This window comes from Oncorhynchus tshawytscha, linkage group LG14 (genome assembly GCF_018296145.1).
Source record: "Oncorhynchus tshawytscha isolate Ot180627B linkage group LG14, Otsh_v2.0, whole genome shotgun sequence".
NCBI lineage: Eukaryota > Metazoa > Chordata > Actinopteri > Salmoniformes > Salmonidae > Oncorhynchus > Oncorhynchus tshawytscha.
In genome coordinates this window covers 5,675,456-5,688,968 of record NC_056442.1, presented here as the reverse complement: position 1 = coordinate 5,688,968, position 13,513 = coordinate 5,675,456, and the positions used below count along the sequence as shown (strand labels likewise).

The 13,513-nt window shown below is 52.0% G+C and overlaps 1 protein-coding gene across 18 annotated transcripts in view; it reads right to left on the bottom strand.

Annotated features, from left to right (window-relative positions):
* The window catches only part of LOC112266423 (mitogen-activated protein kinase kinase kinase kinase 4), a 52,697-nt gene that overhangs the window by 17,054 nt on the left and 22,130 nt on the right, over nt 1-13,513 (bottom strand). For 9 of the 18 annotated variants that reach the window (XM_042296943.1, XM_042296946.1, XM_042296950.1 and 6 more), the window contains exons 4-16: nt 11,051-11,176; nt 10,778-10,888; nt 7,314-7,404; nt 7,001-7,131; nt 6,753-6,807; nt 6,533-6,611; nt 5,880-6,055; nt 5,446-5,518; nt 4,989-5,199; nt 4,293-4,454; nt 4,102-4,188; nt 1,969-2,577; nt 554-709 (exon numbers count right to left, since the gene is read on the bottom strand). In XM_042296943.1, coding sequence (XP_042152877.1) covers nt 554-709; nt 1,969-2,577; nt 4,102-4,188; nt 4,293-4,454; nt 4,989-5,199; nt 5,446-5,518; nt 5,880-6,055; nt 6,533-6,611; nt 6,753-6,807; nt 7,001-7,131; nt 7,314-7,404; nt 10,778-10,888; nt 11,051-11,176 — 2,067 coding nt within the window. The remainder of the gene's footprint in view (nt 1-553; nt 710-1,968; nt 2,578-4,101; nt 4,189-4,292; nt 4,455-4,988; nt 5,200-5,445; nt 5,519-5,879; nt 6,056-6,532; nt 6,612-6,752; nt 6,808-7,000; nt 7,132-7,313; nt 7,405-10,777; nt 10,889-11,050; nt 11,177-13,513) is intronic. The other 9 variants (XM_042296945.1, XM_024443874.2, XM_024443878.2 and 6 more) reach the window with 2 other exon arrangements.

Here is a 13,513-nt window from a genome sequence, read left to right as displayed (position 1 = left end):
AGAGTGAAGGCACAGAGATGAAGGACATGGCTGAAAACATATGCATATAACAGACATGCATTGCACATACATACGTCATGCAGTCTGAGACGTACACATACAGACGTCATGCAGTCTGAGACGTACACATACAAAAGCGACAACAGAAACCGTCAAACAGGTTCACGCACAAAAACATTTACAGTGATGACAAATAACAGGACAACAGAGAGTTGAATGGCACAGTAAGAGGGGCACGGAGATGAGTGAAGGGGAGATGAGCAGCCAATCACATGCAGCCTCCTCTGGCATCCTGGGTAATGTTTATCACGCCACTGAAAGGACAACCTTTTGCTCAGGTCAATTAGTGGAAAGTTCCAGAAATCCCATTATGACACAAATGAGTAGATCTACTGACATCAGAGTATGTCATTGTATTGGGACCTCTACTAGCTCACCCACAGAGATACATCATTCCATATCTGTGTGGGTGCTAGAATGGACAACGCGTCAATGCCTTGCTGTCAGATAACCTACTGTATGGAGAGAGAGAAGGGAGGGATGACGGGTTTACCTGTGGTTCCATGGGTCGGTGCATGGCAGGCGGGACAGACTCGGAGGAGGAGCTGCCGTTAGAGAAGGGTTCGGAGCGGGGGGGCACGGGGGGCTGCTTGGTGGGTGGGGCGGTCTGGGGGGAGCCCTGAATGTTCTTTCGGAAGCGCTCGTCGGCCTGGGAATGCAGGACACAGACAGACAGACAGGGTCAGTGAGGATCAGCGGGGTCAAGGTTGAGGCATTAACGAGACGACAAAATACACACGGAGAACGAGGAAGAGTCAACACTGAAGCCGACGCCTTGTTATCGACAGGGAGGGAAAGTCCGCTGACATGCACACGAACCCACCTCAGACAGTCTGTTAATGACATCTTACACCTCTAGGGGAGTCATCCCAGAGAACACAGTCTCTCTCTAGGACCCAGCAGCACACATACGTTAGTGTGGGCCTGAGTTGACCACATGCATGACAACCTCTCCAGTCACTTACCTGAAGAGTACAAGGTACAGCTGCATAACAAACCATCACGCTTATTTAGTAGGTATGGGAGTGGAAGACAAGAGCAGGAACCCCGACTACTCCGTGTGCTTTTCAACACTGCGGCAGAGACAGCAATACAACTGGTAATTCACAAGAATGTGTGAAGCACAGACAGCTTCGACTTAACATCACCTACTGCTTAAGGCTATATCAACTCAAGCCCGTTGATTTAAATATTTGTGTTACATTCAGGTATGGCAACTCAACTGTGAATGAAAGAAATATGAAAGAAAAATAGGTGCATTTTTCACGTAATTAATTATAGCTGACTAATGGCAAGAGAAAATGTACCGTGTTTTGCGTAAGCAAACCATTTGGTCCTAAACGCAAAATGATGTTGACAGAGATCCAGCTTGGAGCGATTCAGTCTATACTTAAGTCTTTTTCTTGCTCAGTCTTCTCAAGACTCAGACACGTCATCCTCAAGACGTTTTAGTAGAGAAGCATCAGATAGTCAAGCAAAGACTAGAGCCAGAAGTGAAGCAACACAGCTGTGCATTAGTTCAGTTTTAGAGAGGCGGTGGTTGTGAGCGACTGGCTTTCTTTTCTCTGACTGTCCTCGCTCCTCTTAGCCGGAAGGTCAAACTAAATGGTTGGCTGAGAAGTCTATTCACTAATCATTTTGAGTCGCGCTACCCAATCAGAAACAGACAACATTGTTATCCTTGTAAGGTAAAGTTAGGCTATTTTGTGTCGCATACATTAAACACAGTTGTGTGAAGAATTAAACACTATTTTAAAACGATAACTGAAAGAAAAAAGACAACCATAGCTCCAGCTCACACCACCAGGACTAACATAACACGCTGTGTGGAAGGGGGGGGGGCAGGCAGCTAGAATAGAAGTAGCAGCAGGCAGCAGGACAAGGAAGTGACGTCGTGTTGTGGTTCACCTCTCTGATTGGCTGAGGATCACTGAGCGCGTCGCTAAGCTCCGAGCGGTCGGTCTGTGGGGACTTGGGGCCGTCAAAGCCCCCGGTCTGTGAGGGTTTAGTAACGTCTGTGGACTGGGTGGCTAGGGCATCGCTATTGTCAGAGGGGGTATTTTCTGAGTCTTCATCAACACTGTTTGGGGACAGTTTCTGAGGGGTCTTGGTAGTGTTATCCCGGGACGTGGTTTGTGGGGACTTTGTGGTATCCGAGGACATTCTCCGTGGGGCGTTAGCAGTGACGTTGTCCAGGAAGTGGGTTTGTGGGGACCTAGTGTTATCGCAGGACGTTCTCCGTGAAGCAATAGCATTAACATTGTTGAGGAAGTGGGGTTGTGGAGCTGGGGCTCTATCGCCCACGGGGCCTGGGGACGCTGTCGGAGGGGCTTTGCTAGTACTGTCGGGGGACATTCTCTTGGGGTCTTCAGTCTTTTCGCAGGGCTGCGGTGGTTTATTGTCGTGCTGGAGGGACAGCAGATAGGCCTGCTCCTGCTGCAGACGCTTGTGGAGACGCTCTGCCTTCCGCTGCTCCTCCAGCTCCCTCCATTTGAACTCCTGATGCAGAGTGCGCGGCTGAGTTGAGGCACATTAGACATGGGGGAAAGAGGCTAATGGCATGTGTAAGCTAATGCTACCTCGGGGGGTATTTCTATTAAATGAAGCACTTGAAGACTATAGAACTAAGCTGAATCAAAGATGAAGTAAACTTGAAAAATTAAAGCCTACAAACATGTTATATAAAGTCTACATTAAGATGCAGATTCTTTCATTTCATTACCCACAAATAAATTAATGTTACAACTTTCTTTAGCGAGTAATAGAAACAAAGTTGAGGATTGGGTGAATAGTGTGGAATGGTTCAATTTATGGGAAGCAAGATAGAATGGGCAATAAAGAAACATAAAAGGTGATTTAAATATATATATATATATACACACACACACACTGCTCAAAAAAAATAAAGGGAACACTAAAATAGATCTGAATGAATGAAATATTCTTATTAAATACTTTTTCTTCACATAGTTGAATGTGCTGACAACAAATCACACAAAAATTATCAATGGAAATCAAATGTATCAACCCATGGAGGTCTGGATTTGGAGTCACACTCAAAATTAAAGTGGAAAACCACACTACAGGCTGATCCAACTTTGATGTAATGTCCTTAAAACAAGTCAAAATTAGGCTCAGTAGTGTGTGTGGCCTCCATGTGCCTGTATGACCTCCCTGCCTGTCTCCTGGTAGCGCCTCCATGCTCTGGACACTACGCTGACAGACACAGCAAACCTTCTTGCCACAGCTCGCATTGATGTGCCATCCTGGATGAGCTGCACTACCTGAGCCACTTGTGTGGGTTGTAGACTCCGTCTCATGCTACCACTAGAGTGAAAGCACCGCCAGCATTCAAAAGTGACCGAAACATCAGCCAGGAAGCATAGGAACTGAGAAGTGGTCTGTGGTCACTACCTACAGAACCGCTCCTTTATTGGGGGTGTCTTGCTAATTGCCTATAATTTCCACCTGTTGTCTATTCCATTTGCACAACAGCATGTGAAATGTATTGTCAATCAGTGTTGCTTCCTAAGTGGACAGTTTGATTTCACAGAAGTGTGATTGACTTGGAGTTACATTGTGTTGTTTAAGTGTTCCCTTTATTTTTTTGGGCGGTGTATATACACATCTCTCTCGACTCATTTCCTCAGGATGTGAATGTAACCAGAGACACCGACCGAGAAACATAGGAACTCCATCTTCCAGTAGGGTATTTGACAAATCTATACAACAGCTAACATAAACCATATATCATACAATATGGCCATAACACCTTGCCTTGATTACTATCTATGTTCTAGAAAAGAGCTTGCTCCTAAATGTGCGATGCAGTCCTGAAAACAGGGTCTTTCTCAGTGGGGTGCAACATTTACAACATTGTCAATACAAATGTAATAGAATACAGCTCCAGACACCATTCCCTGTTCAACTTGACAAAGACTCATGGGTGTCCTACGTCACCAATTTCTGAACGTTCTGTAACGTTGTGGCCTCCTGAACGCGCCCCTGGAGAGTAAGAGTGGTAGGATGCAAGTTTCTTACCAGGAGCATGGCCTGTTCATGGAGCAGCTGCTGTTGCAGGATCTCCAGGTGCCTCTGCTCCTCTTCCAGCTGCCGACGAATGTACTCCTGTCAATCAAACACAGCCTCCATGATTGGATGAAATACAGGAAGTGACAAAACTGCCCAGCATGTAGGCCAATTAGAGTGCTTCTTGTCACTTAAAGACCTACCTGCTCACGGTCGCTCCTCCTCTTCTCCTCCTCCGCCCTCCGGCGCTCATCGTCCTCTTTCCGCCGTCGTTCCATCTCCTCCATGCGCCTCTTCTCCTCCTGCTCGCGGCGGCGCTGCTCACGCTCCTGCTGCCTCCTCATCTCGCGCTCGCGTCGCTGTTGCTGTGAGGCACCAGGAGGGGGCGACAGAGAGAGAACCTCAGGGATACGACACACAGGGAGAGCTGAAATTCTAGTTGGGATTCCCTGTTCAAAGATATTATGAGATATCACTGCTACTATGGCAATGATTGTCCATAGTAGTAGTGATCTGAATGATTTGAGGAAAACAAGAGGATGGGAAGTCAAATACAGGCTTTGGTGAAATGATCAAGCGAGGAGCAGCGGTCTATAGATCTAGAAATATAGGACACCTTTCATCCTTGTAATGGCAGTCTTCTGAGACAGCATGGTCTGCGTCATCGTGGGCTATCCAAGTTCGACCCTCTATGGGGTGATCACAGTTTCTCTGTCCATTCGTGGCTGCAGGATCAACCTACACCCTGCCCATTTCTTCAAACAGCAGAACTAGCCAATCGAGTTGTTCAGAGCATGCAACACCTCGCACTGTACTCGCACCTTAAATTATACATACACGTTTTACTTAAACACCTTTTAGTTTTTTTAAATCTACGAATCAATGTTTAATAACTCTACCTCCTCCAGCCGCCTCCTCTGCTCCTTCTGTTGCTCAATGCGTTTCTGCCTCTCGGCCAATAGTTGGCGCTTGTACTCCTCCTGCTCACGGAGCTGCTGCTCCTGCAGGAGCTGCTGTCGGCGCAGCGCCTCCGAGCGCTCCTTGTTCTCCTGCTGCAGCCGGATGAAGTCCTTACGCAGCGTCGACTCACCCGGCATGTTCACTATGGAGCTGCAGGGAGGACGAGCGGAAACGAGGGAATAGTGATTTAGTTCAAGGGAACAGTGAGTTTGTTCATGAGTTAATTCAATGGAAATGGCGAGTTAGTTAATGATTTGGTTCAAGGGAATAGTCCGTTTCTGTGTCAGATGGGTGGAGTTGTTTAATGATTCCAGGTAGGCGTGAGGAGTGCTATCCCGCTATATTGGGAATTGCAAAATGAACTGTGTACATCAACGTGTAACACTAAACCATTACCTAGGCTCTCCCTCTTGCTCTCCAGCATCCTCCTCTTCCTCCTCACTCCCGCTGTACTCATATTCAGTCTCATCTGAAAAACAATACGTGGATAGTGTGACAAGATGTAGAAACATGGGCTATTCAGTGTAAAGCACATTAAAAAGCCCAAAGCAGATGTCATCTCAACATCAATCATTTCTGGGTAACACAATTAAGTACCTTAATGTGATTGTTTTCAATTCAAATGGTTGAACATAAATACAAATAGCTTCTTAGCAAAGAGCAATTTACACAACCAAAGTATCTGGGATTGGTCTGAGTGGTGAAAATGGTTTGGAACTCTTTCATTGGTCTATTAACTAATTTACCACCTGGTGATTTCACCAGGTAGGAAAAACTCCATCCCACCAAAACAGGCAGACATTTCAGGCAGTCTTTTCAAACAGACTCACCTTTCTCCCCCCTCTTCTTCTTGGTGCGGTCGATGTGGTCTTTGAGCTGGATGCGGACCTGCCTCTCGTTGGGCTGGTCCCTGATGAAGGGGTGCTTCAGCAGCTGCTCGGTGGGGGGGCGCTGGTTGTAGTTCTTCACCAGGGAGCCCTCGATGAAGCTGCAAAACTTCTTAGACCTGGAGGGGGGGGGGTCAAGACAGATGAGGCCGCTAACGAGATAGTCGTATTACCACCAGTAATCATGTAATCTGAGGGGCTTGTCTGACATAAAATAAATCCATCTTCTACAACCCACTGACAAGACAACAAATGACAAACTAAACTGTCAAAGGAGCCTGAGAAACTACACGTCTGAAATAGGAAGAACCTGTTTTATCCATTTAGACAGAAATCCAGTGAGCCTTTCATAACTTATATACAATGAATATTCCGGGAAAACCCCGTCTCAGAAGAAAAGCGGTCATAATCGTAAATGCACCGGTGCCAGAGGAAAGGCTGAGGGTTGAGTTTCCCCCCGGAACGAGGGCTGGGGAGCCTCGCCGTGAGCCAACAGGCCTTCCTCCCATGTGCCACAGCTGTTCAGAGAGGAGGAGGAGGGAGGAGAGCGAGAGAGGAGACCTCTAAACCCAGCTGACAGAATCTTGGTAACTTACCACTTCTTAGACTTGAGTCGCGGGGGAGGGTTCCTTGGGATGAGGAAGAGTGCTCGCATCGGATGCATGTCGCACAGCGCTGAAAGTGAACACACACCAGAAGGGAATCAGTATAAACATGACAGCGGAAAAGCAAAAGACAAGGGCAGAAGGAACCAATAGAGAGTTGCCATCTAAAAAGAGACGATAGAGGTGGGACCTGGGGAAGGCAGGTACTTACGAGGAGCTCCTTCGGCCATTTCAATGGCAGTGATTCCAGTGGACCATAAGTCACTCTGAGAGACACACAGTGAGAGAGGCATCAGACATAGCAACACACACACACACACACACTACATCAGTACTGAAGAGCAACATCCTCGACCCCATCGTACCAGTAGCTAAAGATGTCAAGGAGGACATAGGGGGCCAGGTTCATATATGGGCTAAAACATCTGAGTACTGTGTGGAAGAGGGCGAGGGTCATACTCTGTAGTCATAGGTGGCCTCAGGGTTCTCGTCACAGGCGATGACCTCGGGCGCCATCCAATAGGGTGTCCCGATGAATGTGTTCCTCCTCCCCACCGTCCGGTCCAACTGGGCACTCACGCCAAAGTCCACTGACAAGACAACCAATCAGAAGAGACAAGTTGAAACTAGTTATATACAACTGCATTGCAGTAAACACTGAGACTAGGTGACTGGCTAAAATGGCTGTGATTTTGGAGCTGAGATTGGCAGCTGCAGGGTTTAGACCAATCAGGGTTGTTGTCCGTAACGTACAAAACATAATGTCACTCACCAAGCTTGACCTCGGCGTTCTCTGTGAGCAGGACGTTCTGTCCCTTGATGTCACGGTGGATGACGTGGTGGGCGTGCAGGTGGGCCAGACCCTGAAGAGGAGGAGGAGGAGAGGGAGGTGTGTAGAGGTGAGACCACATGTCTAAGACCAGAGCTGAGCATTGATGTAGTGGAGGGTAAAGACTTCACCGTTCTATTGACATGTGTATTACGCAACGAACAAGGAGACTGAAGACAGGAGAAGGTTAAAGGAAAGAGGAGAGGGTGGAGGGAGCCAGAGGAGAGGATGGAGGGAGCCGGAGGGGATGGATGGAGGGAGCCAGAGGAGAGGATGGAGGGAGCCGGAGGAGAGGATGGAGGGAGCCGGAGGGGATGGATGGAGGGAGCCGGAGGAGGATGGAGGGAGCCGGAGGAGAGGATGGAGGGAGCCGGAGGAGAGGATGGAGGGAGCCAGAGGAGAGGATGGAGGGAGGGATGGATGGAGGAGAGGATGGAGGGAGCCAGAGGAGAGGATGGAGGGAGCCAGAGGAGAGGGTGGAGGGAGCCAGAGGAGAGGGTGGAGGGAGCCAGGAGGAGGAGGATGGAGGGAGCCAGAGGAGAGGATGGAGGGAGCCGGAGGGATGGATGGAGGGAGCCGGAGGGGAGGGGAGCCAGAGGATGAGGATGGAGGGGAGCCGGAGGATGGATGGATGGAGGGAGCCGGAGGGGATGGATGGAGGGAGCCGGAGGAGAGGATGGAGGGAGCCGAGGATGGAGGGAGCCGGAGAGGATGGAGGGAGGGAGCCGGAGGGGGATGGATGGATGGAGGGAGCCGGAGGAGAGGATGGAGGGAGCCGAGAGGAGAGGATGGAGGGAGCCGGAGGGGATGGATGGAGGGAGCCGGAGGGGATGGATGGATGGAGGGAGCCGGAGGAGAGGATGGAGGGAGCCGGAGGAGAGGGTGGAGGGAGCCAGAGGATGGAGGGAGCCAGAGGAGAGGGTGGAGGGAGCCAGAGGAGAGGGTGGAGGAGAGGAGAGGATGGAGGGAGCCAGAGGAGAGGATGGAGGGAGCCAGAGGAGGAGGATGGAGGGAGCCAGAGGAGAGGATGGAGGGAGCCAGAGGAGAGGATGGAGGGAGCCAGAGGAGAGGATGGAGGGAGCCGGAGGGGATGGATGGAGGGAGCCGGAGGGGATGGATGGATGGAGGGAGGAGGGAGCGGAGGGATGGATGGAGGGCCGAGGAGGATGGAGGGAGCGGAGGGGATGGATGGAGGGAGCCGGAGGAGAGGATGGAGGGAGCCGGAGGAGAGGGTGGAGGGAGCCGGAGGAGAGGGTGGAGGGAGCCGGAGGAGAGGGTGGAGGGAGCGGAGGAGAGGGTGGAGGGAGCCGGAGGAGCCAGAGGAGTGGAGGGAGCCAGAGGAGAGGATGGAGGGAGCCAGAGGAGAGGATGGAGGGAGCCAGAGGAGAGGGTGGAGGGAGCCAGAGGAGGAGGAGCCGGAGGAGGAGGGAGCCAGGAGGAGAGGATGGAGGGAGCCGGAGGAGATGGATGGAGGGAGCCAGATGGGATGGGGAGCCAGAGGATGGAGGGAGCCGGGAGCCGGGAGGGTGGAGGGAGCCAGAGGAGGATGGAGGGAGCCAGAGGAGAGGATGGAGGGAGCCAGAGAGAGGATGGATGGAGAGCCAGAGGAGATGGATGGAGGAGGAGCCGAGGGAGGATGGATGGAGGGAGCCGGAGGGGGAGGATGGAGGGAGGGAGCCGGAGAGGATGGATGGAGGGAGCCGGAGGGGATGGATGGAGGGAGCCGGAGGAGAGGATGGAGGGAGCCGGAGGAGAGGGTGGAGGGAGCCGGAGGAGAGGGTGGAGGGAGCCGGAGGAGAGGGTGGAGGGGTGGAGGGAGCCGGAGAGGGGGTGGAGGGAGCCAGAGGAGAGGATGGAGGGAGCCAGAGGAGAGGATGGAGGGAGCCAGAGGAGAGGGTGGAGGGAGCCAGAGGAGAGGGTGGAGGGAGCCAGAGGAGAGGATGGAGGGAGCCGGAGGAGGATGGATGGAGGGAGCCGGAGGGGATGGATGGAGGGAGCCAGAGGAGAGGATGGAGGGATGGAGCCGGAGGAGAGGATGGAGGGAGCCGGAGGAGAGGATGGAGGGAGGGAGCCGGAGGGGATGGATGGAGGAGGAGCCGGAGGAGAGGGATGGATGGAGGGAGCCGGAGGAGATGGAGGGATGGAGGGAGGATGGAGGGAGCCGGAGGGGATGGATGGAGAGGAGGGAGCCGGAGGAGAGGAGGGAGCCGGAGGAGAGGGAGGAGGGAGCCGGAGGAGAGGATGGAGGGAGCCGGAGGGGATGGATGGAGGGAGCCAGAGGAGAGGGTGGAGGGAGCCAGAGGAGAGGATGGAGGGAGCCAGAGGAGAGGATGGAGGGAGCCGGAGGGGATGGATGGAGGGAGCCGGAGGGGATGGATGGAGGGAGCCGGAGGAGAGGGTGGAGGGAGCCAGAGGAGAGGATGGAGGGAGCCAGAGGAGAGGATGGAGGGAGCCAGAGGAGGAGGGAGGGTGGAGGGAGCCAGAGGAGAGGGTGGAGGGAGCCAGGAGAGGATGGAGGGAGGATGGAGGGAGCCGGAGGGGATGGATGGAGGGAGGGAGGATGGAGGGAGCCGGATGGATGGAGGGAGCCGGAGGAGAGGATGGAGGGAGCCGGAGGAGAGGATGGAGGGAGCCGAGGAGAGGATGGAGGGAGCCGGAGGGGATGGATGGAGGGAGCCGGAGGAGAGGATGGAGGGAGCCGGAGGAGAGAGATGGGGGGCCGGAGGGAGGATGGAGGGAGCCGGAGGGGATGGGTGGAGGGAGCCAGAGGAGAGGGTGGAGGGAGCCAGAGGAGAGGATGGAGGGAGCCAGAGGAGAGGATGGAGGGAGCCGGAGGGGATGGATGGAGGGAGGATGGAGGGAGCCGGAGGAGAGGATGGAGGGAGCCGGAGGAGAGGATGGAGGGAGCCGGAGGGGATGGATGGAGGGAGCCGGAGGAGAGGATGGAGGGAGCCGGAGAGGATGGAGGAGCCGGAGGATGAGGGGGAGCCGGAGGGGGATGGATGGAGGGAGCCGGAGGAGAGGATGGAGGGGAGCATGGAGGGAGGGAGCCGGAGGAGAGGATGAGGGGAGGAGAGGATGGAGGGGATGGATGGAGGAGGGAGCCAGAGGAGAGGGATGGAGGGAGCATGGAGGGAGCCGGAGGAGAGGATGAGGGGGCCGGAGGGGATGGATAGAGGGAGCCGGAGGGGATGGATGGAGGGGGCCGGAGGGGATGGATGGAGGGGCCGGAGGAGATGGGATGGATAGAGGGCCGGAGGGGATGGATGGAGGGGCCGGAGGATGATGAGGATGGAGGGGGATGGAGGAGGAGGATGGAGGGGGCCGGAGGAGAGGATGGAGGGGGCCGGAGGAGAGGATGGAGGGAGCCGGAGGAGAGGATGGAGGGGGCCGGAGGAGGGGCTCACCCGGAGGATTTCTCTGGAGATGTAGGCGATCCAGTCCTCCTTGAGCTGGTTGCCTTTAGTGTTCTTCACCAGGTCTGTGATGGAGCCTGCCCCACAGAACTCCATCACCAGCTACAAGAAACACACACACAGAGATGAATACATAAGCACTTCTAAGGCTAAGTGAGTGTCAAAACAGTAAAAGACTTTGGGATATTGCTCTGACTTATGCTGCTGTAGATATAGCAGTTCTGATTATTCAGCCAATGGGAAACAGTCCTGCTAGACACTCACCCACAGTTGGTCATCATGCCCTGGGGGACTCTTCTTGATAAAAGCACCGTAGTATGTGGCAATGTTCCTGTGATGGGAGTACTTCTTGAGCATATTAATCTCCAGTTTGATTTCCTCCTCCTCGTCCTACAAAACACACAAGACTCCATTAGTCATTAGATAAAGAGAGAAGGCCGGGGGAGGACGACGTCTTAGGAAAACAACTATCGTGTGTGTAGACGGTTACAGATGGATAATAGTCAATCATTTCCCACATTCCACAAAGGCCAAGTCTTGCGGGGGTTGGTAAGTGCCTTTGTAGGGGGGAATTAAACCCTCATTCATCCACGGCCCCTAAGCAATGTGACATGTCGACTACGCAGTACCCACACTGCCCTAACGACTTCTTTGTTTGGGAATTAATGATGTGTGTGTATCTCATTGTGTGTGTGTGTGGTCCATAGCAGACAGAATCCATTATCCTATCTGTAAACCATCTCTCCACACGACTCAGGGGTGTGAACATGTCAACTAAATTGAGATCCTTAACATTACGAAAAATCCCAAACAGAAACGGTTTTCTTTCCACAAAATTAAAATCACAGTGCAGTTAATATCATTTTCCGTGTTGCAGAGTAACCCGGCTGTCAAAGGCCTGGGGAAAGTTGTGTCATTTTAATAAAACCAGAAATGAAGAGGCGAACTTTAGGCTACTTTAGTGAATGTGTGAATCCAGGAAGACGAGACATTGCGAGAGACAGATGACCAAGACATATGAGCATGGTTCTGCCTGCCCCCTCTGCCCTCTCCCTGGCTCGCCTGCTCTTTCCCTTCGCTAATGATGCGAGCGTGTACGGCATTCCATTGTGAGACACAGCTTTAGATTGCCGATAGAACGGCCCAGTGCACGGTTCTGACCGTCTGCCTGGTGGCCGACTTGCCTATACTGTGCACCGCTCTTCTCTCGCCATCCATCCCTCACTATGAAAGATGCGAGTGTTTGTCTTCACGGAATTACGGCAACTAAACAGTGTCCTCCGTTCTAAAAAATACTTAATCTTAGGAGTCACATGGGAGTCGACTCTCCAACATTATGCCATTGTAGTTAACAGATGGAAAAAGACAGAAAGGCAAGCGACAGCAGCTACGCTCTGTATGGCAATACTTTGAGAAGTTAAATGAGAAGGAAATGCAAACTTTGTGAGGTGGAATTGGGGTACAGGTGCAATGCTTAACCACCTGGAAAGGGGCGCACCGTGAGACCCAAACCGTTGCTGGCAATAGCGCAGCAGCATTGTGAATTGACGTGGAATTTTATGAATTTTTCTTATTGTTTTTACAGAAAAGCAATTCATTTTTATTTTTTACATTTAAAAGACTTCTTTCATTTGTCACATCCCTAATACGACTGTACATGTACACATCAAATCCCCTCAGCTGGAACTCCATTAGAGCCCATGCCTACACATTTATTTCAAATGACAGGATATAATCATTTTAAATCCAGGCTTTTCAGCAGTAGAATATAATGTCAATGTGCTATCCCCATTCCCCACATCCATAACCTACACACACAGACACAACCCTTCACAAATCAAAATGGGGTTTTACACATCCAAGACCTAAACAGCCACACAAAAACAGCCTCCCTCCCCCACCTCACATGAAAACGGCGAGGAAGACAGCAAAAGGTCACCCCGCCAGTAGCTTAATCTCTTCTGTTGCAACAACTTAAACAATGATTAACAGTGACACCAATTGACACACAGCGAGTGTTAAACCCCTTGCCTTACAGAAAGCCCTGGTGGAGAGGAGGAGTATGGACGATGGGGACATTGGTGCATAGCGATGCACAGTTACTGTGACGGCGGTGTGTGCGTTTAAAGATGCACGTAGGTACACGCACACAGTTCCCTTCCACCAGACCCTACCAGTACCAGCAGGTAGAGGCTGTCTGTCGGCTGTGCAGGCAGTCGTATTGTTGCACTCCCTCCCTCCCACTTTCTCTTTCCCCATGTTCCCCGCAGCTGTTTGTGAACAGGGACAGGCGGCTGGCTGCCTGAGCATTCCTGACAATCACTCGGACAAAAACGAAGGGTGGGGGATTCACTTTTGGGTATGTCTTTGTGTATTTAGACAGATATGTACATTTCATTGCCATTATCATTCAAGCGGTTAACTCAGCACCATGTAGGTCAAAGGGTAAAACGATACACAGCCCAGCCAGGCATTTAAACTGGGAGAGCAGAGCACGGCGCTGGCTAACAGTGCTGCCCAGGACTGCCATGCCCACCTCTCCCTCTCCCAGCAACAGTAACAGTTTGCTAGGACAACAGTGAGCTGCTGTTGAGATAACAGGTGCTCTTCTACCTGGCCGGGTGAAGCTACAGAGTCATTCATACTCATATGACTGTACTTCTGTGTGTGTGTGTACGTAACCTGCCTATAGAGGTGAATTCTCACTACATCTATCCAACATATCTT